A 21262-nucleotide genomic window follows, 5' to 3' on the forward strand; every position below is an offset into this window, starting at 1 on the left:
GAGCCGTACTGTATTGTACCCATTCTGCAATATGTTAATTATGTATGCAATATGTTAAGTTTTCAATCAATCAACTGTAATCAGTACTGTTTTTTGGATCTTTAAACCTAATTTATGTAAAGTAAAACCTAATTTTCAGGTTTTAAAGAAAGAAATTGAGCCAAACATTAATAATACAATAACTTCAACAACAAACTAAAAAGCTATGAACTGTGGAACTATGCTCCCAATTTAATGTTTTCATATAATCTATTTTCGTTTTATCTTGACTCCTGGCATGTTTGTGTTTCTTTTTTCTTTTATGGGTTGATTTGTCTTTATTTTCCTATGTGTATGTTTTTTTTTTTTACTGATACTGTATTGTCCTGTTAAAAAAAAGTTTTTGAATTACTACTGAATGCACAACATTTTCTGTATCCATGTTGGTGCTTTTATTTACTTGGTCATCTAAACGGTTCGTGTTTTACTCCAGTCCAGCAGGCGGCGAGAGCGGCTCTTTCGACACACAGACCAGCACGTGGCCAGAGACCATCTTTGACTTGGCTCTCGTTGATTCGACAGCAAAGAGGCTGGACGAGTTCAAGCAAAGGAACCGTGTGGCTAACTACAGTCAACAATCATTCATGTCAATACGGCGTCGGTGTGATATATACATGAACTGATCATGTCTAAAACTCGGCTCACGTTATTGAGGACACTTGTCACAGAGCGACTATCCGCGGCTGTAGAGCTCATTTTAACTTCTGCAGAAAGAACCACGTTAGGATTCAACAGGGACGTTTCCCCCAAGGAGCACAAACTGCAGACTGCTGTCGAACGGAGACCACTGAACATGCTGCAGTCTGGCGGAACAGGTTAGTCATTTACATGTATTTTAGTTTTATTACACTTCTTTTGTAGATATTACAGCCTGTGAATCGGGAGTGTGATGCCAAACAACCCAGCCAGGGCCATACATTACCTACAATTACAGTTTGTTAGCAACGTAGCTCATCTTTTGCTCGACATTAGATTAAAATGTATTGTCACCATACAGCACAAGTACAGTAGCTACAACGAATCTAACCAGAGTGCAAATTTAATGGTAATATAATAAAACCCCAATCCGCTTACCAAACACTTCTATGCTGCTCATAGTGGTCAAATAAAAAGGTCACGTGTGTGTGCTGCTCAACAGTTAGTTAGCTATAGACCACTACACTTCCGCGTTACATTGAAATCAGGGAGGAGATTGCGGGGGGGTCAAATGAATGAATGTGGATGAGAGCCGTGATGTAAGTGGTTGCCGATACGGCTGTGGGGGTGCTAGAGACATGATCGAATAGACGTTTATGCGCCTCGCTCTCCTGAACACGGCGTGACCCATAACTAATCGATCAGAACTAAATCGGCAGAGAAAAAGCCCATTTTAAAGCACCTATTCCGCATGGACATGCGCAGAGTGCCCATGGAGTCTGGACGACGCGAGATGACGCTCGAATGAATGTGGACTGTTCTATCAGAGGGGGTAGCTGATTGAATTGATTGATTGAAAAGTTTATTAACAGATTGCAGAATGGGTACAGTACAGTACAGCTCAATACATACAATTGTTAAGAGGATGCAGACCTGAGAAAGACTTTCGTCTTGTTTCCATCAGGGTCCCCCATTTTCAATTCATCATATGACACACATGACATACAGATAGACAGTACTGCTACATCTATACATTTATGACATACCAGATTTTCAAATACAGTACTGTTTGTGATACTAAAAAAATCCAGAAGAAGAGTATATACATTTGACATAGAAACTGTGCATTGGGGGAGGTTGGGTAGGTGGGGTGGGGCTGTACATTGGAGGTGGGGGGGGGTTGGGTAGGGGACACTGTACATTGGAATACTGACATACATTTGACATGGAAACTGTACATTGGAGGAGGTTGGGTAGGTGGGGTGGGGTTGGGTGGGGCTGTACATTGGAATACTGACAAAGCCATGCTTGGTCTTTATTGTACAACTGGGTTAGGACATTTGTAGGGGCCAGTTTTGAATTGCAGTCTCCCGTAGGTGTTCTTTGAGAGGGTTTTTGAAGGTGGGTAGTGATTTACATTACTTTACAGCTTTGGGTAGGGCGTTCCACATTGTTGTGGCATAATTGCGAAACGTGTTTAGTCCCTTGTTTGAGCCGAATCTGGGTTTTACATGATTTGTGGAGCTCCCTCTGGTGTTGTGATCATGGTATTCACTGACCTTTGGGAAGTATTTTGACATGTACATGGGTACCTTGGTCGTGTAGTGTATCTTGTAGACCAGGCCCATTGCAAGTTGCTGTACTCTGTTGTCTACTCTAAGCCATCCTAGGTTGGCAAAGTGTGCAGGGGTGAGGTGGGTTCTAGGAGTCAGGTCAAGCAGTAGTCTGACTAGTTTGTTTTGAGATGTTTGTAATTTGGTTTTTAGTGCCTTTGAGCAGGGGAGGAAATTAGGCCACTTTACTCGCCAAATGCGAGTATTTTTTACGTTTGGCGAGTGATTCATGAAGACCACTCGCCAGTCTGGCGAGTTGACAGTGCCACGAGAGCACTGCACAAGACCCGCGGACATATATAATGTTTAATAAAAGTTCCCGCAGTACTGGCCAACCCGCGGACATATATAATGTTTAATAAAAGTTCCCGCAGTACTGGCCAACCCGCGGTCATATATAATGTTTAATAAAAGTTCCCGCAGTACTGGCCAACCCGCGGACATATATAATGTTTAATAAAAGTTCCTGCAGTACTGGCCAACCCGCGGAAATATAGAATGTTGAATAAAAGTCCCGTGGTACTGGCCATCAGTCAAGGAAGCACTCGCAAACGGATAACGTTAAACACAGACGATGGAAAACAGACAGACTGAGCAACGGGGAACTGCATCCAACCCTAGTACAACTCTCGAGTCCAAGGCAAGGACACATTTAAATTACAGAGGTGTATGTTAGTCTATTGCGCACCGGACTACTTCACAGCACTGTCGTAAGGCCACCGTGCCGTCTTAAAGGCACAGTGAACACTCGGATGTATACACAACATTGACGTGGCTTGACAACCGAGGTTCAAAGTTAACTTGATTGACTGATTGAAAACTTTATTAACAGATTGCAGAATGGGTACAATACAGTACGGCTCAATACACACAATTGTTAAGGGGATGCAGACCAGAGAAAGACTTTCGTCTTGTTTACATCAGGGTCCCCCATTTTCAATTCATCATAACATATGACATACAGATAGACAGTACTGCTACATCTATACATTTCACATCTATCTATCTATACACTTCACAACATACTTCGGTTTTTTTCTTTCACTGCCCAACCCAGTCCAACCCAGCATCTTTCACTGCCCAGTTCAGCCCAACCCAGTCCAGAATAGATCCCTCTTTCATGTTAATATGTGTTATGCTAATATTGTGAAGAGTAGAGATTGTTTTTAAAATATTTATTAGCATAAAACATTAATGAGTAGAGACACGGTGTGATTATTACTATGATTGAAAATCAATTTAGACGAAGACATACAAAGAAGTAATTATCACAATTAACGATTTTTTTTGGCTGGTAAAAAATCAGTTTGTCTGGTAAAAAAAATCAGATACTCGCCAGTTGGCTGGTAAGCCAAAAAGTTAGTTTCCTCCCCTGCCTTTGAGGTGCTTTGGTACCATGAGGTGCAAGCATAGTCGTAGTACCCTTGAATGAGTGCTCCTGCCAGAGTCTTCAGGGTATTCTTGTTTACCAGGGAGGAGATCCGGTACAAGAATCGAGTTCGTTGATTGCCTTTTTTTATTACATTGGATGTCATTTTGTCACAGGAAAGATTAGCCTCTAGGATGGAACCCAGGTAGGTAATTTCATCTTTCCTTGTGACAATATTGTCACCCACTGTAACTGAGAAGCCAAGCCGTCTGTTTGGCTGAGTTTGTTATTTGAACCGAAGAGAATGGACTCTGTTTTGCCCATGTGTAATGATAGCCATATGCAGATTTTGCCTAGTTCCGAGCTGAGGGTTTTTTCAACCTGTAACTTGTTCTTGTCAGAGACCAGCTTCGGTGGTCAGTGTCCTTTCAGCCGAACAGGATAATGAAAAAATTATCCCACTAAATGGCCAGACGCGTCTTATGGCGACATCTACAATTACCTCATTGAGTCTCCAGGTAGACTAATGTTTATATTTAAGTGCAGCGGTCTGAAGCCACTTACATGACCATCGAAGCTCCCCCCTCTGATAGAACAGTCCACATTCATTCGAGCGTCATCTCGCGTCGTCCAGACTCCATGGGCACTCTGCGCATGTCCATGCGGAATAGGTGCTTTAAAATGGGCTTTTTCTCTGCCGATTTAGTTCTGATCGATTAGTTATGGGTCACGCCGTGTTCAGGAGAGCGAGGCGCATAAACGTCTATTCGATCATGTCTCTAGCACCCCCACAGCCGTATCGGCAACCACTTACATCACGGCTCTCGTCCACATTCATTCATTTGACCCCCGCAATCTCCTCCTTGATTTCAGAATCCCGGAAGTGTTACGGTGGTCTATGCTTTTTTAGGGCCTTAGGCAACTGGCTTGTCCTTCCGTGTTCCCGTTTTGCTCTCTGATTGGCCACGCACATTTCTGGTCATGTGCACATGTGCGCCCAATAGTGTGACAAGCTGTGTCTTTGCCCATTTCCGCGTCGAACAGCCTGCAAACTACCTGGCGTTCTATCGCTATGCTCTAAGACAAACTAGTCTCTAACCTTAACCAACTTCGAAAGAGTGCCTAAGCTTAACCGTGCAAAAACTTGCCGTCCCATGATTGGCGCACACGTCACATGACCAGAAACGTGCTTGGCCAATCAGAGCGCAAAACGGGAAAGCGGAAGGACAAGCCAGTTGCCTAAAGTATAGAGGCGTCCCGCGTGCGTTATTTTTAAACTTAGCCGCATTTTGCGGAGACACTCTCTGATTGGCCACTGACATGTTTGCCCAATCGTGTGACGAGCTGTGTCTTTGCCCATTTCCGGGTCTAACAGCAGCAAACTACCTAACGCCTAGTTTATCACTGGTTAAGCTTAGGCGACTCTTTCGAAGTTCGTTAAGGTTAGAGTTTGGAATCAGGGCTGGTGTTCTATCGCCCTGCTTTAAGACAAACTCTAACCTTAACCAACTTCGAAAGAGTGCCTAAGCTTAACCAGTGTAGAAACAGGCGTCGGCCAATCAGAGAGCGTCTCCGCAAAATGCGGCTAGGTTTAAAAATAATGCGTCCCAGCAGGGAACAAACTTAACTTTTTGACTTACCAGCCATTTGGCTGGTAGATTTTAAAAACTACCAGCCATCCAGATTTTTTACAAGCCAAAAATTATAAATAGCTTTTTAGTATATCGCCATGTGTTATTATTACTATATAATACTCTCGTATGCTATTTTCAATTAATATCATAAACAACATAAGGAATATTAGCCTAATTTTGAGTGGACTGAAGGAATGAGTCAGCGTTAATAGTTTTAAATGCAAATAATTTATTGCGAATTTATTTACAATATGGAAGCAAAAGAATTAAAGAACATATTAAAACAACTTCAAACAAGATAAACAAATCCATACTTGCCACCTACAAGGCAACAAGGGATGTTAGCGGAGTCTGTAATGCATCCAGCCTTGTATGGAATAATAATATAATAATATATAATATCATGCATTGTTATGTAAACAATTCCACTGGGTAGGCTTTACAACCATAATTAGCTGAAAGTGAAAGCCGACACACCTATATGAACATGCTGGACTAACGTTATAAAAAAAACACAATAAACTTACTCGCACATCCAAGTCCCTGTATGGTCTTGATTTTTTCGCTATAGCGTGGGCGTTACGGAATAGTATCCGCATTTTTGCCAGAGTCGACTCTGACAGCTTGGTCAACAGTCGGAGCAGCCAGGAGCGGAGTAGACTGTGCTTTGTATACAACAGAGCAGTCCCTGTGACAGCGTGACGTCTCGTGGCTTTTGATGGCTTCCAGTTTCATCACCGACGTCCCGATGACAAATTAATTTCGTTTTCTTTTATCCGTTGCTTTGGCACGACATGGTATACAAAACTTTACCCCCCCCCCCCCCCCTCAAATTTAAGCCATTCTCGTGGTTTCCCGGAATCAGATGTGTACCATTTCTGGTAAAATTTCCTAACTACACCGACGCTAGTAGCAGGTGCAGTGTTATCGGTGGTGCTGGTGGTAGCAACTGACTCGTCAACGTTAATGTTGTCGCCTGTTTTTCTTAATTTTGAGGGGGGACCCGGGGGAGCTACTCCGGGAATATGCCTCCACATATTTGGTCAAATCAAATGCAAAATTAAATATCAGAGCACAATCAAAAACGCGATTGCAGGTTTTTTTTGTAGTAGGCTAAAGAACGGATGAAGACAGATCTCATGTGCGTCTCATGTTACAAACTTGATCTCGTGAGCAGAGCGCATCTCACACACACACACACAGTTTCACTTTCGTTTCAACTCACCACGCCCGCATCCAATAGGGTCCAGCTGCAGCCCCGGAGATTGTTCCAGATTGGGCAACTTCCACCCGCTCCCACGACATTTCTCCCGCTCAGCTGGACTACTCCCTGCATCATGCAGTGGATTTAGTTGGCCGCCAGATGGCGCCCAGGCCTTAATTTATGACGGCCAAACATTATATCTACAAGCCTGTGGCGGTGGGCGTGTGACTATTTTGTACCCTGCGTCCCAGACTCGTGAATACTTTCCCTAATCGGGTTGTACTTCCGTGTTCGGTTTGCGCGATCTGATTGGCCACTGACGTTTCTGGTCATGTGACATGTGCGCCAATCGTGTGACGCCTAGTTCTGCCACCGGTTAAGTTTAGGCACTCTTTCGAAGTTGGTTAAGGTTAGAGTTTGTCTTAGAGCAGGGCGATAGAACACCAGCCCTGATTCCAAACTCTAACCTTAACCAACTTCGAAAGAGTCGCCTAAGCTTAACCAGTGATCAACTAGGCGTTAGGTAGTTTGCAGGCTGTTAGACCCGGAAATAGGCGCAGAACTAGGCGTCACACCTTTCCCATGATATTGATTGATTGATTGAACATTTTATTAACAGATTGCAGAATGGGTACAATACAATACAGTACAGCTCAATACACACAATTGTTAAGGGGATGCAGACCAGAGAAAGACTTTCGTCTTGTTTACATCAGGGTCCCCCATTTTCAATTCATCATAACATGTATGACATACAGATATACAGTACTGTTACATCCAGACATTTATGACATACAAGATATACAAATATACAGTACTGTTTAAGAGTTCAACGCCTGTCGTATAGACCCTGGTGTTGGACACTGATTAATAGACAGAGTTTCTAAAAAGAGTATACATTATATACATTTGAGAGTATATGCATTTGAGGGGGAATAAACTATATTGGAGGAGGTTGGGTAGGTGGGGGGTGACTGACTGTACATTGGAGGTGGTTGGGTAGGTGGGGGCGGGGGAAACTGTACATTGGAGGGGGTTGGGTTTGGACATTTCCAGGGGCCAGTTTCAAATTGCAGCCTCCCTCTTAACCTACGTTATCAATATGTAAAAAATAAAACAATTCCTGATACCAATGTCACACATGAAACGGCAACAACAGAAGAAAATGAATACTCAGTCTTAGCCTTAGTTTACTTTGGCCCCCAGCTGACATTATTTCTCCTCAACCAAATTCACTGACTGCCTTTCAATGCTTCTTCTGACATCTCATTCACCGCTTTTCGCAAACTCCGCCCACAAATCCCCAACTCTCCCAATAATGATCAAGTTGATCATGCTATAAATCTTCTGCATCCTACTTCCACCTGACAAACCCTGTCTTTCCATCCTCACTGTTCAGTTTCTGCTGCTATTCTCATTTTCCCCTTGCATATCCCTCCTCCACTGAATCCTCCCAAGCAGGGGAGGAAATTAGGCCACTTTACTCGCCAAATGCGAGTATTCTTTACGTTTGGCGAGTGATTCATGAAGACCACTCGCCAGTCTGGCGAGTATACAAAAAAAAAAACATTCTGCAATCACTGCACTGGCAAACGGTGCGCGTCTTCTGAGTGCTCGCTTTAGTTGACAGTAGAGCTGCCGCGGTATTGATGTTTTCCTTACCGCACGGATTTGCAAAATATTTCCTACCGCGCGGTTATTACCGCACGCACACAACAAAAAAAAAAAAAAGTTTGAATGCATTTTTTTTTTAGTAGTAGTCTACTTTTTATAGCATATAGCCTGCCTCTAGTCTAAATGTCGATCTTTAGAGGATGACTTTGCAGCATGAATATTGTTTGGGATTCGGCAAGCACGCATTAGTTATTGAAAGTGAAACACGGATTCCAAGTTTCCCCTCTGGTCGTGCGCCGTTCACTCGGTGTCGCGGGCAGGGGTGGTTACCCCCCCGACCCTTCCTTATTATTATTACTATAAAGTTACTACTTTATAATAAAGGCATTCGTTTTGTGGCATTACCATTATATAGTTATACGTTCAATAACATCAGCGTATTTACCGGACCATCTCAGTTCCTTTCTTTGCTCAGAGCGTGCTGAGTTGTCCCATTCTGCGGTCTGTTAATAAAGTTTTCAATCAGACAAGTGTATAGAACGAAGGGCTTTTATTATAACATTCGTTGCAGACAGTAAAATCATTATGTCTCGTTTAGTACTCCTGAGGAGCGATGGTAGTCCACTCCGGCGGGGAGTTAAAGCTAACGTTATTAGCCGTATTGTGATGAGCTCTGATCAATGGCTGACATTCAGGATGTAAAAAACTGCAGGACGCTCCCAACGTGTGACGCGTCTCTCTTCTGACCAATCAGTGGTCTGCAATGTTTCACGTGACTTTTCTGGTACCCAATAGGGTCGCTTGGAACCTCGATAGAGAAGTAGGGTATATCTGCAGAGCCGCAAGCCCAACGAGAGGACTCAGAGGAGGGTACTTCATTATTATTATTATAAAAAACAGCGGTGATGCAGTATTCAGCCTACTCTGCGGTGGCCGTGATGTAACAGCGATACCGCGGTAATGCTGTAATCGCGGCAGCTCTAGTTGACAGTGCCACGAGAGCACTGCACAAGACCACCCGCGGACATATAATGTTTAATAAAAGTTCGCGCAGTACTGGCCAACCCGCGGACATATAATGATAAAAGTCCTGCGTTACTAGGCTAGCCATCAGGAGCACTCTCAAACGGATAACGTTAAACACAGCAGAAGATGGAAAACAGACAGACTGACCAACGGGGAACTGCATCCAACCCTAGCACAACCCTCGAGTACATTTACATTTACATTTAGTCATTTAGCTGACGCTTTTATCCAAAGCGACTTACAAGTTCTGTACGACAAGCCATCAGGAAGGGCACAACTCTATCAGCTGAGTAACAATGTTCATCAAAGTGTTGAGTGCTACAGTGTAGGTTAGTTTATTAGGACAAGTGCATGACAGTATGGTTAGTTAGGGTTAGATAATATTTTTTTTTTCTTTTCTTTTTTTAATTCAGATAATGGTTGAAGAAGTGCGTCTTTAGTCGACGGCGAAAGATTGGACGTGTTTCGGCTGTCCTAACTGGGGTGGGTAGTTCATTCCACCATTGTGGGGCAAGGATTGAGAATAGGCGACTTCTCTTTGATGACCCTCCCGGAGCTTGGATAGGAGTAGGTCTGAGGCGGCCAGAAGATGCAGAGCGTAGGGGTCTTGAGGGTGTGTAGTTGGAGACCATTGACCGGAGGTAGGCGGGAGCAGTTCCCGAGTATAAGTTACTAAGGACACATTTAAATCACAGAGGTGTAATGTTAGTCTACTGGAACTGTATACAGTGGTTAGCTTCTAGTTAGCGTTTTAGCGATAGCTGCTTGCTAGCTAACGTTAGCCCCGTGTGCTCAAAGCAGCCAGCTAGGTGTATCTGTTATGACTATAATGTTTCCAAAAAAGCACCGGACTACGACGTAAGGTTAGACATTTTATTTCATGCTCAAAAGCCCCTGGCTTGCACATCGCAGTCACGAAAGGGGCTGGCTAAGCTCAACCAGTGCACTGTGCACAACAGCACACCAACCCAACTGACGTTACCACAACACTTGACGGTACTTCACAGCACTGTCGTAAGACCACCGTGCTGTCTTAAAGGCAAAGTGTGCCTACCCAGATGCATTACACAACATTGACGAGGCTTGACAACCGAGGTTCAAAGTTAACTTGATTGATTGAAAACTTTATTAACAGATTGCAGAATGGGTACAATACAGTACGGCTCAATACACACAATTGTTAAGGGGATGCAGCCCAGAGAAAGACTTTCGTCTTGTTTACATCAGGGTCCCCCATTTTCAATTCATCATAACATATGACATACAGATAGACTACTGCTACATCTATACATTTCACATCTATCTATACACTTCACAACATACTTCGGTTTTTTTCTTTCACTGCCCAACCCAGTCCAACCCAGCATCTTTCACTGCCCAGTTCAGCCCAACCCAGTCCAGAATAGATACCTCTTTCATGTTAATATGTTTTATGCTAATATTGTGAAGAGTAGAGATTAATGTTTTATGCTAATAAATATTTTAAAGAGTAGAGACACGGTGTGATTATTTTACTATGATTGAAAATCAATTTAGACGAAGACATACAAAGAAGTAATTATCACAATTAGCGATTTTTTTTGTCTGGTAAAAAATCTGTTTGGCTGGTAAAAAAAATCAGATACTCGCCAGTTGGCTGGTAAGCCAAAAAGTTAGTTTCCTCCCCTGCATGCACTTGTCCTAATAAACTAACCTACACTGTAACACGCAACACTTTGATGAATATTGTTACTCAGCTGATAGAGTTGTATCCTTCCTGATGACCTGTCGTACAGAACTTGTAAGTCGCTTTGGATAAAAGCGTCAGCTAAATGACTAAATGTAAATGCAATAAATAAATATGAATCTCCATATATGAAATAGAACATTTAGATAAGGTGCTACTGAGATGTTTTGGTGAGTTCTTTGTTTTTTTGTGGAAGTAGCCCTTCTTAAAAATGCATGAACATTCACTGATAATTGGTCTGTAGTGGAGTCTACAAGGTCTACATTGCCAGACCATGTAAAATCCGGACCTTGTAGACTGACATAATTCTGTGCATAGTTTAGTCTACACAGGCCATATTTCAAATAATCAAAATCTTACTTCATTCATCTTAAACATTCTTGATTTGGGGGATTGGTAGTTCCCATGAAATCTGAAGTTGTTCAAACGACAATAGCGATCCACCTTGAATTAAATCACACTGTGTTGGCTGCGTCACAGTCACGAAAGGGGCTACTTAATTAATTAATCCAATCCACTTTATTTATAGAGCACATTTAAAAACAACTAAGTTTACCAAAGTGCTGTACAAGTCCCACAACATAAGATATAAAAAAAATATATATATATATTTATAAAAAAAAAAAATTATAATTTGAAGCTTCGAATTAAAATCGAAGCTCGGCCCCGAAGCTTCGATTGCCAAAAAAAATTCGAAGGTCAGCCCTAGTATTTATACTGTCTGTAACGTTTGGCTACTTTAAATCATTGAATGTAGAGAGAGCGAGAGAGAAACTTTACTTAAATAATAAATAATCACTATTATGGGTCCATAAAACATTTATTCAGCACTTCTGAATGGATACAGTACATTAATTCCATCTTTTCTCTGGCTGCACAGCGGACATCTGTGCTCTACTGAGTGAGCGCACCTTTCTAGTCCCCAGCTGAATGTGCTCGCTTGACTCGGCACAGTAGACGCGCGACAGACAGACAGCGTCAATGTGAGAAACACAATCCCCCCCCTCTCGCTCTGAATAATATGCATATTAGATCACTCAGTGATTAACCGCTGCATATAGTAAATAAGGATATAAAGCATGTTAAAGACGCATTTATTGGACGTGTTGCGTGCAGTTTACATAGAAACAGCGCGACTCCCGACAGCGCGACATCATCACAACAACACGTGAATAATATGCATATTAGATCACTCAGTGATTAACCGCGGCATATAGTAAATAAGGATATAAAGCATGTTAAAGACGCATTTATTGGACGCGTTGCGCGCAGTTTACATAGAAACAGCGCGACTCCCGACAGCGCTGTTTCGGTGATATATTTTCGGTGAAAAAACTCTTTCGGCCAAAAGTCTAAAGGCCATTTTTTGCCATTTTCGGCCGAAAACTTTCTGTGCCGAAATTTCGGTGCATCCCTATAAATTACGTCATATAGGATCGGAGCATAGATTTGACACTTACTCGCCGATACCAGCATTTCAGGCTGTATCGGAGACATTTCCGATACTGGTTTCGGTATCGGAACAACTCTATCTGTGTGTATGTACATTTGCTATAGGCATGAATTAGGCTAACGATCCTGAAGCCTATTTTATTCAAAAGGAAGATATTGATTTACATATGTATATAATATATAGAGTGGAGAGATAACACAATAACAAATGGAGCTATATAGCTCAGCAGCTGTATCAATCTTTTTTTTTTTTACCTACTTTTTCTCCCTTTTGTGATTTTTCTCCCATCCCAATTTCCTCTCGTGCCAATTCTCTCTCCCGTCCTGATCGTTGCTTGCATGTGCCCCCCACTGGCCGGTCGTAGAGAGAATAGAAGCCCATCACATGTCCCCTCCGATACATGTGGAAGCAGCCAGTGACTTCTTTTCACCTGCCAGCGCAGACTCTCATTGGCGAGGTGTAACGTAGGGCTGGGCGATATGGAAAAAAATCATATCGCGATAACGATATGATAATTTTATTTTATTTCTCGATATCGATAATTATCGAATTGTTATAAGTATAAAAAAAATTATATAAAAAAAAAAAAAAAAAAAAAAAATTATTTTTTTAACAACAGATGTATGTTTATTTTGCAGCAATTCTTTGTCATTGCCGCCATCTTTAGTGTTACATCCCTAAAAAGCTAAAGTAAACCGGCTTCTCTGCTGGCTGTGGCTCCAGAGGAGTTGAACAGTTCTGGCTCTGCTAGTTTATTTTCGATCTTTTGGCGCTTTTTTGGTGGACAAACCACCGCACATGTGCACCGTGACTCGTGACTGGAGACTAGTTCTGCTAGCACACATAGCCTACTGTGTACAGACGGTTTCAACTGTATTTTAAATTAGAAAGCAAACAAAATAAATGGACAAGAGAAAAAGAAATCTGAATTTGGTCAGTATTGTCATTTGGACAAGCAAAGCCATTACTTTAAGTTGCAGGCAAGAAAGACAAGTCTGTCCACCGTCTCTGGTTTTAAAACTGCCCTGTTGCAGGTAAAAAAAAAAAAAAACGATTTTTCGATTTTTTTTTAATTTCGATATTCGATATCGATTATTAAAATATATCGCGATATTTATCGTTATCGTTATATCGCCCAGCCCTACGTGTGGGAGGCTCACACTGCCCCCACCATCTCCTGTCTTTGCTGTGCAGGCACCCTGACCGACCTGTAGAGGTCGCTGTTTACAACAACCAGATTACTAGGGGTGGGACAATACATCGATCCAGATCGATATATCGATCTATTATCAATAATCAAATAGGATCGATGCAACGTAAAAAGATTGATTCATATTGCGATACTCTTATTTTGAAAATCCCGCGAGTCATATCCGCCCGCGCCCAGTATTGTGAAACTCCGTGTAGAACAGCAGAACAGCGCTACAGAGAGTCTATTTTGCGACCCGATATAAGTCTGCAGTTTTTCCCCCGCAACGGGTTTGCATCGTCGCCATTCCTTTATGCCCTCGTCGCTTGGGCAGATCTAAATTAACGTTACGTTGGCTGCTTAAGCTAACTAAGCTAAGCAGCTAACCGTGAGATAACAGGAGAGAGGAGAGGGGAAGGAGGAGGGGCGGGGCGGGGGCAGTCTCCCTTTCTGTGTGTGGGGACTGGGGGAGGGGCATTCTGTGTGTGTGTGTGTTACTGAGGATAATGTTGATATTTAAACATGAATACATTTGTGATTGTGATCATCATGCAACATAAAACAATTGTAGGAACAGTTTGGGAGAGGAAGGGGTTTTAGCTTGTGTGTTGTGAGTTCCAAAACATTTGACTTAATTAAAGCTCAATATGTAAAGGTCTATTTGTATTAAAAACAATAGATTGTTTTTCATTTAAATGTCTGGAAGAGCTCAAAAAAAAAAACATCAATTGATATTTCTGTAGCCTTTTTTTAGTTGATCTAAATGTGACTGTTAAATGGGCACATAATATCGCCTCATATCGATCGCAGGCACCTGAATCTATCGTATCATATCGTGGCAGACTGTGATATCGGCAAATATCGTATCGTTGTCCAAAGAATCGATATCGTATCGTGATGAAACTGGTGACCCCTACAGATTACCACCCATCGCCTCTCCTCCCAATGACTGCCAATTCAGTCAGTATGACGGCCGGCCCAAGCCGGAGGCAACGCTGACAGCCGGATTCGAGACCGGTGTCTCTTGCGTTGGTGACGAGCGCAATGTCCGCTGCGCCACCCAGCCGCCCTCACATTTTATTATTTTTGATTGAGCGTCAAGATATCATTAATTAAAATTATTTTATACAATGGCATGCAAATTTCTTGATTCTGATTGGCTGAAACAGTGAAGTTGCCGGTTGTTATTTCGTATAACACACTCCACGTGACCCCAGAACCCGCCCACAACCGAATTACTTTTTTTTCCTGAATGAATCCGCCGTTCGTCTTTTCCTTTTTTTTTTAAATCCACTTTCTCCTTTTTCTATTTTTCTCCCATCCCAATTTTGCTGTGCCAATTCTCCCCTGTCTTGAACGTTGCTCGCATATGCCCCCCACTGGCCAGTTGTAGGGAGGATAGAAGCCTTGCATCATGTGTCTCCTCCGATACACAAGGAGGCAGCCTGTCACATCTTTTCACCTGCCAGCGCGGACTCTCATTGGCGTGGTGTAACGTGTGGGAGGCTCACACTACCCCCGCCATTTCCTGTCTCTGATGTGCAGGCGTCCCCCAACTGACCTGTAGGAGTCGCTGTCCACAACGTCCACATTACCACCCATCGACTTCCACTCGCTCTGCCAATTGAGTTAGTATGAAGGCCGGCCCAAGCTGGAGGCAACGCCGACAGCCGGATTCGAACCCGGTGTCTCTTGCGTTGGTGACGAGCGCAATGTCCGCTGCGCCACCCAGCCGCCCCTCGCCGTTCGTCTTTTCCGAATGAAACCAAGATGGCGGACAATAATCTTTATGAATGGATGTATTGAGGGCGGCTACGTGGCGTAGTGGGCACGTTATTGGACTATAGATGGAAATGATAGCTTCTAGAAGTTCTAGCTAAATCTGGTGCACCCATCCATTTGTTTAATGCAAACGATTGTCATTATACACTGCCCTTTATAATCTAAATAAACTTAAATAGCTATGAAACGTTACAGTACATAGGACTATAGATGGAAATGATAGCTTCTTGCTAAATCTAGTGCACCCATCCACTTGTTTAATGCAAACGATTGTCATTATACACTGCCCTTTATAATCTAAATAAACTTAAATAGCTATGAAATGTTACAGTACATAGGACTATAGATGGAAATGATAGCTGCTTGCTAAATCTAGTGCACTCATCCATTTGTTTAATGCAAACGATTGTCATTATACACTGCCCTTTATAATCTAAATAAACTTAAATAGCTATGAAACGTTACAGTACATAGGACTATAGATGGAAATGATAGCTTCTTGCTAAATCTAGTGCACCCATCCATTTGTTTAATGCAAACGATTGCCATTATACACTGTCCTTTATAAACGAAATAAACTAAACTAAAGGTGCCTAAATTATGCATTAGTATATTTCATCACAATATAATAGATGTAGCTAGGTTACTGACATTGTGATAATGTCAGTAGTAGCTAGCTGTATCTATTGTTTACACTTGAAATATGTATTTTTATTTTGTCACAATATTAATTGAAAAATATTGTGTAAAATTGAACTGTATTTCTGACTTGCAGCACTTAGAAACATTAAATGGACTGTTATATCTTATTCAATTGTGGACATTTATTCATTCCCACTTATTAGACACTATTTCTGATGGTAAAATGAGCATAAAAAGCAAAATACAGAATTCTGAAATATTAAAACGGAAAAAATGGAATTTGGGAAAAAATCAAATGGAATTTGGAAAATAATAAAACGGATTTCATATGGCTCTACCTAATGCCTATACGCTTGGTTGCTATGTATGCATTACCTATTATCTATCCACATCTGTCTGTACATAATCCTTTTTACATATCTGTGTACTAGATATTAGTATGCCTGGTTGCTAGGGCTGACCTTCGAAGCTTTTTTTGGCAATCGAAGCTTCAGGGCCGAGCTTCGATTTTAATTCGAAGCTTCGAAGAAAAAATTATCTTATGTTGTGGGACTTGTACAGCACTTGGTAAACTTTGTTGTTTTTAAATGTGCTCTATAAATAAAGTGGATTGGATTAATTAATTAAGTAGCCCCTTTCGTGACTGTGACGCAGCCAACAAGGTTTCACTCGGCTGCCCTGCCTGGGTGCAGTGGGGCTGCTCTCACAGCCAATGACATGACATTACATAATTATGTTGCAACCTTCGTCTATCGAGCAAACAATTATATAAATATTTATATGTAGTTGATAGACAAAGGCAGAATTCGACTTAATTAAGCACGTTTTATTAAGACATATTTTTATATGGGTCGGGACACTTTAAAAAAACAGCACAATGAACACAAATCTGTCCGACAGTCTTAAATAACAAGCGGCATTGCTTCGTTTTTCATCGACATGTCTGCTGCACATGTCCTTGTTGTTTTCAACACAGATAATCTCCACGTGCTTGTTGTAGAGTGGTGGAGTCGAGGCGCCGCTTACTTTCGTTTCATTGGAATGGAGGCGGGAAGGCGCCGCTTACTTTAGTTTCATTGGAATGGAGGCAAAAAAAAATTATAATAATATAAAAAATATATATATACGTATATATTTTTTTAAACTTCGATTTTTTTTTTATGTTCGAAGCTTGTGCCATCGAACGAAGCTTCGAAGTATTTAAGACAGCCCTACTGGTTGCTATGTGTTACCAATGTCACAAGGCCTAATGCCTATACATTTGGTTGTTATGCGTTACCTAATGCCATAAGGCCTAATGCCTATACGTTTGGTTGCTATTTGTTACCTAGTGCCATAAGGCCTAATGCCTATACATTTGGTTGTTATGCGTTACCTAATGCCATAAGGCCTAATGCCTATACGTTTGTTTGCTATTTGTTACCTAGTGCCATAAGGCCTAATGCCTATACGTTTGGTTGCTATTTGTTACCTAGTGCCATAAGGCCTAATGCCTATATGCCTGGCTCTGTTCCATCGTTGTGAGTCTCCAGAGCACATGGGGCACATTCAGCAAGATTTTCTATGAACATATTTGATGCTAAATCATTTAAAGAACTGCAGATTTTTTTTTTTTTATATTTTATTTTAAATTTTTCAGAACATTGTACAAACATGACAAACAGTATACCAACATGACATACAGACACACTCAAGACAGTGAAAGTAAAAAAAAATGCATTAACACTTTGGGTGCCGGGAAACACTTAAACACGTCATTCCCGGCCATGCTCAAGTTGCCGAAGACGCTTTACAGCGTCTTTGATATCAATATTTCAAAAATCTGGGACCGGATTCATATTTCCCCTCCGCTGGCCTGAGATCCACCAGGAGGACCCACTGAGCTCTCTGGCGGTTCAGGAGCGCCATCTGGTGGCCGATCGGCGCAATCGCTTAACAGGAAGTGCCATAGAGGTTGTGCTGGACGGCCGTATTACTTCCGGGCACTCGCTATAGGTCCCGGCATTCTAGCTCGTCACAATACACAGCGATCGATTGCCAATAACTCGATAAACAACATGATTTGGACGTATATACCATTATACAAGCTGGAGATGGACCGGGTAAATCTACATCCCATAATGATACAATTTCTACTCTACGATGATCGCCCAACGGCGCGCAGAGACTGGGGTGAGTTTTACAGTGTAAAGTTACCGTCTTCGATACTAACTGCTATTATCAACATTTGACCCACATTAGATGATTGGTATAACGCTGCCCACGGAATTATAAACGCCCCCTAGCCCATCCGGTCAACATCAGATGACGTGTAGTAACTTCTAGAAGTACGTCTAGTTGGAATTTTTTATATCGCGCTGATTGCCATAAAACTGTATTGCATCATCAATATAATGTATTTGGGGCTATAGATCACGTTCTGGAGAAAGCTGCAGAAAGAGATGAAAACATACTTATACATTAGACCATACTTTACTATGAATATGTGAATGAAAAAGTTTAACGTTGCTACACAATGAACAATACATATAGGACTTTGAATGGGCCCTAATAATGGCAATGTAGCAATAGAATTTAAAAAGTTATAGCCCTGCAAAGAAGGGGACTTTCTCTATAGACAAATAGAGCCGGCAACCTACGGTTGATAATGAATTTAACCCATGGCAGCCAAAGTGTATGGCAGCCAAAGTGTTAAAGAAAAAAAAACAATAATAACAAATTTTTTACATTTGCTATTACAACACGGTTACCAGCCATACATGACTGAGAAATATTGTGTTTGGAGTCCCTCATAGGGGGACTGTGAGATCAGACGGGCGAATCAGCTGCCGCCTCTAACCTCATCGAGATAGGCTAAGAACGGGTCCCAGATTTTTGAAAACCTTTTAAGTGAATCGGTTCTCAGGAACCTTAGTCTCTCCATCCGTATGACAGAGGTCATGTCCGCCATCCACAGTTGGAAAGAAGGTGCTGAGGAGGACTTCCACTCCATCAGTATTTGTTTTTTAGCAACCGTTGTCCCCAGTGTCAAAGATTGTTGTACAGCTGTAGGAAAGCTCAGAGAGGACTCAGAGCAGCCGAAGATGGCGAGCTCTGCCCCCGGCTGTATAGTTATCTTGTAGGCCTTAGAGTACCAGTCAAATATTTTGGCCCAGAATCCTGTTGGTGAAGGGCAAAACCAGAAGGCATGAGAAAGTGTACCCTCTGATACCTGGCAAGAACTGCAGATTTAATGAACAACACAATAATCGGACCGCTATCCTGAATAAAGTATAATGTGCTAATGATTTCAATGACAACGTTCCTTTTTCCAGAAGTGCCACTGCAGAGGGCGGTGGTGACGGAGCAGCTGAGGGCGGCGGCGGAGGCGATCATGGTGCTGGTGGAGAGAGTGATGGCAGAGTTCCAGGAGGAAGCCGTACAGTCAAAGCAGGAGGTCGACCGCCAGCGCAAGCTGCTGGATATCATTCTGCAACCACAGATCAAGTTACACAGAGCAGGTATGTGAATCTGATTATAATAATAATAACTTTATTTGTATAGAACCTTTCATACAGGGGATGGCAGTTCAGTAAGAAAGGCAGAAAATCAGTGTAAAATAAGCAGCAAGAGCAAAGCATAAAGTGGGATAAAATAATGCAGACATATTAATCAAATATCAGGTACTGTATAATAATTACAACAATTGCATTGTTACTGTCGTCCTGACCGCTCGTACCACCATGGTATTTGGGATATCGCTTATCGCCACCTGCTGGCCCGCATGTTTGTTGGAGCAATTCATATGCGTTTATGTGTTTGTGTCTGGATGGAGTTTTTTCTTTTTTTACAGTGTGGTGTGGACGGGGATTTTATTTTAAACGGAGCCTGAGAATATCAGTTTGGCAAAAGATCCAGATACGTGAGGACCAGGGGAGGAAACTAACTTTTTGGCTTACCAGCCAACTGGCGAGTATCTGATTTTCTTTACCAGACAAACTGATTTTTTACCAGCCAAAAAAAATCGCTAATTGTGATAATTACTTCTTTGTATGTCTTCGTCTAAATTGATTTTCAATCATAGTAAAAATCACACCGTGTCTCTACTCTTTAAAATATTTATTAGCATAAAACATTAATAACAGTCTCTACTCTTCACAATATTAGCATACAACATGTATTAATCGCACTGTCTCTACTCTTCAAAATATTAGGATATCACATATTAACATGAAAGAGGGAACTATTCTGGACTGGGTTGGGCTGAACTAGGCAGTGAAAGATGCTGGGCTGGACTAGGTTGGGGGCTTGGGCTGGTCTAGGTTGGACTGAGTTGGGCAGTGAAAGAACCAAGCATTTCACTGTAATGTAATAGCTAAATAAAACAACTTGACTTGTTACATTTGCACTCTGGTTGGATACCAAACGTATTCTGGTTGTACTGTACTTGTGCTGTATGATGACAATACATTGGAACCGAATCTCATGACAAGTTGACAACGCTAGGGGTTCAGCAGGTGTATTCTGAATGCCAAGTATGACAACATCACCGTTGTGAAGGGCATATGGGCGAGTGGTGATATGGGGGGAAACCCGGTAATAATAAAATGTCACTCGGCTGCATTTAAGCAAAGCCGCTCAGTATAGTCCACTATGTTGAATGCGCGTTATGGTAGCTTGATGCTAGGTAGCTAGCCGGCTAATGCTGGTTAGCATCACGTCCACTTGTCATTCTCATCCGACTCGAAGGAGAACGTCGTGTGCTGTTGTTCGCCCCCATGTCAGACCGCACTGATATCCGAAAGCGACGACTCTACATGCAATAATTTTCATCCACGATGTGTTTTTGTCTAAGTTTGTCTACGTTGTCAAGCCGGTGACAGGAGTTTGTAGGTCTGCGCGCACTCCGCGCAGTGGTCTGTCCACTTCCCCTAGATGCGCGACATCTTCTAGAAAATGAGTGTTCATTGGAGGAGCTTAGAGCGCATCTGTACAACGATGATGTTCATTGGTTATGGTCGGATTATTATGAGGCACAAATGGGAAGAATCAAGGGGGGAGTCAGATTTCGGCTTGTGCCAGTGAGCGAATCAGCAGATTGCAGAATGATTTTTTTGTTTTGTTTTGTAATTACTAGTACTCGCCAGACTGGCGAGTGCTCTTCATGAATCACTCGCCAAACGTAAAAAATACTCTCATTTGGCGAGTAAAGTGGCCTAATTTCCTCCCCTGGTGAGGTGTGTGTGTGTGTGTGTGTGTGTGTGTGTGTGTGTGTGTGTGTGTGTGTGTGTGTGTGTGTGTGTGTGTGTGTGTGTGTGTGTGTGTGTGTGTGTGTGTGTGTGTGTGTGTGTGTGTG

General features: G+C 42.1%; 1 protein-coding gene across 1 annotated transcript in view; it reads left to right on the plus strand.

Moving 5' to 3' along the window:
* The first annotated feature begins 620 nt into the window (after positions 1-620).
* The window catches only part of LOC311241439 (uncharacterized protein), a 49182-nt gene continuing 28540 nt past the window's right edge, over positions 621-21262 (plus strand). Inside the window, exons 1-2 of the mRNA XM_084330268.1 lie at positions 621-854; positions 19242-19427. Of these exons, the coding sequence (XP_084186394.1) occupies positions 665-854; positions 19242-19427 (376 nt within the window). The 5' untranslated portion in view covers positions 621-664. The remainder of the gene's footprint in view (positions 855-19241; positions 19428-21262) is intronic.

Source organism: Notolepis coatsorum (assembly GCF_963971535.1).
Source record: "Notolepis coatsorum genome assembly, chromosome: 15".
Taxonomy (NCBI): domain Eukaryota; kingdom Metazoa; phylum Chordata; class Actinopteri; order Aulopiformes; family Paralepididae; genus Notolepis; species Notolepis coatsorum.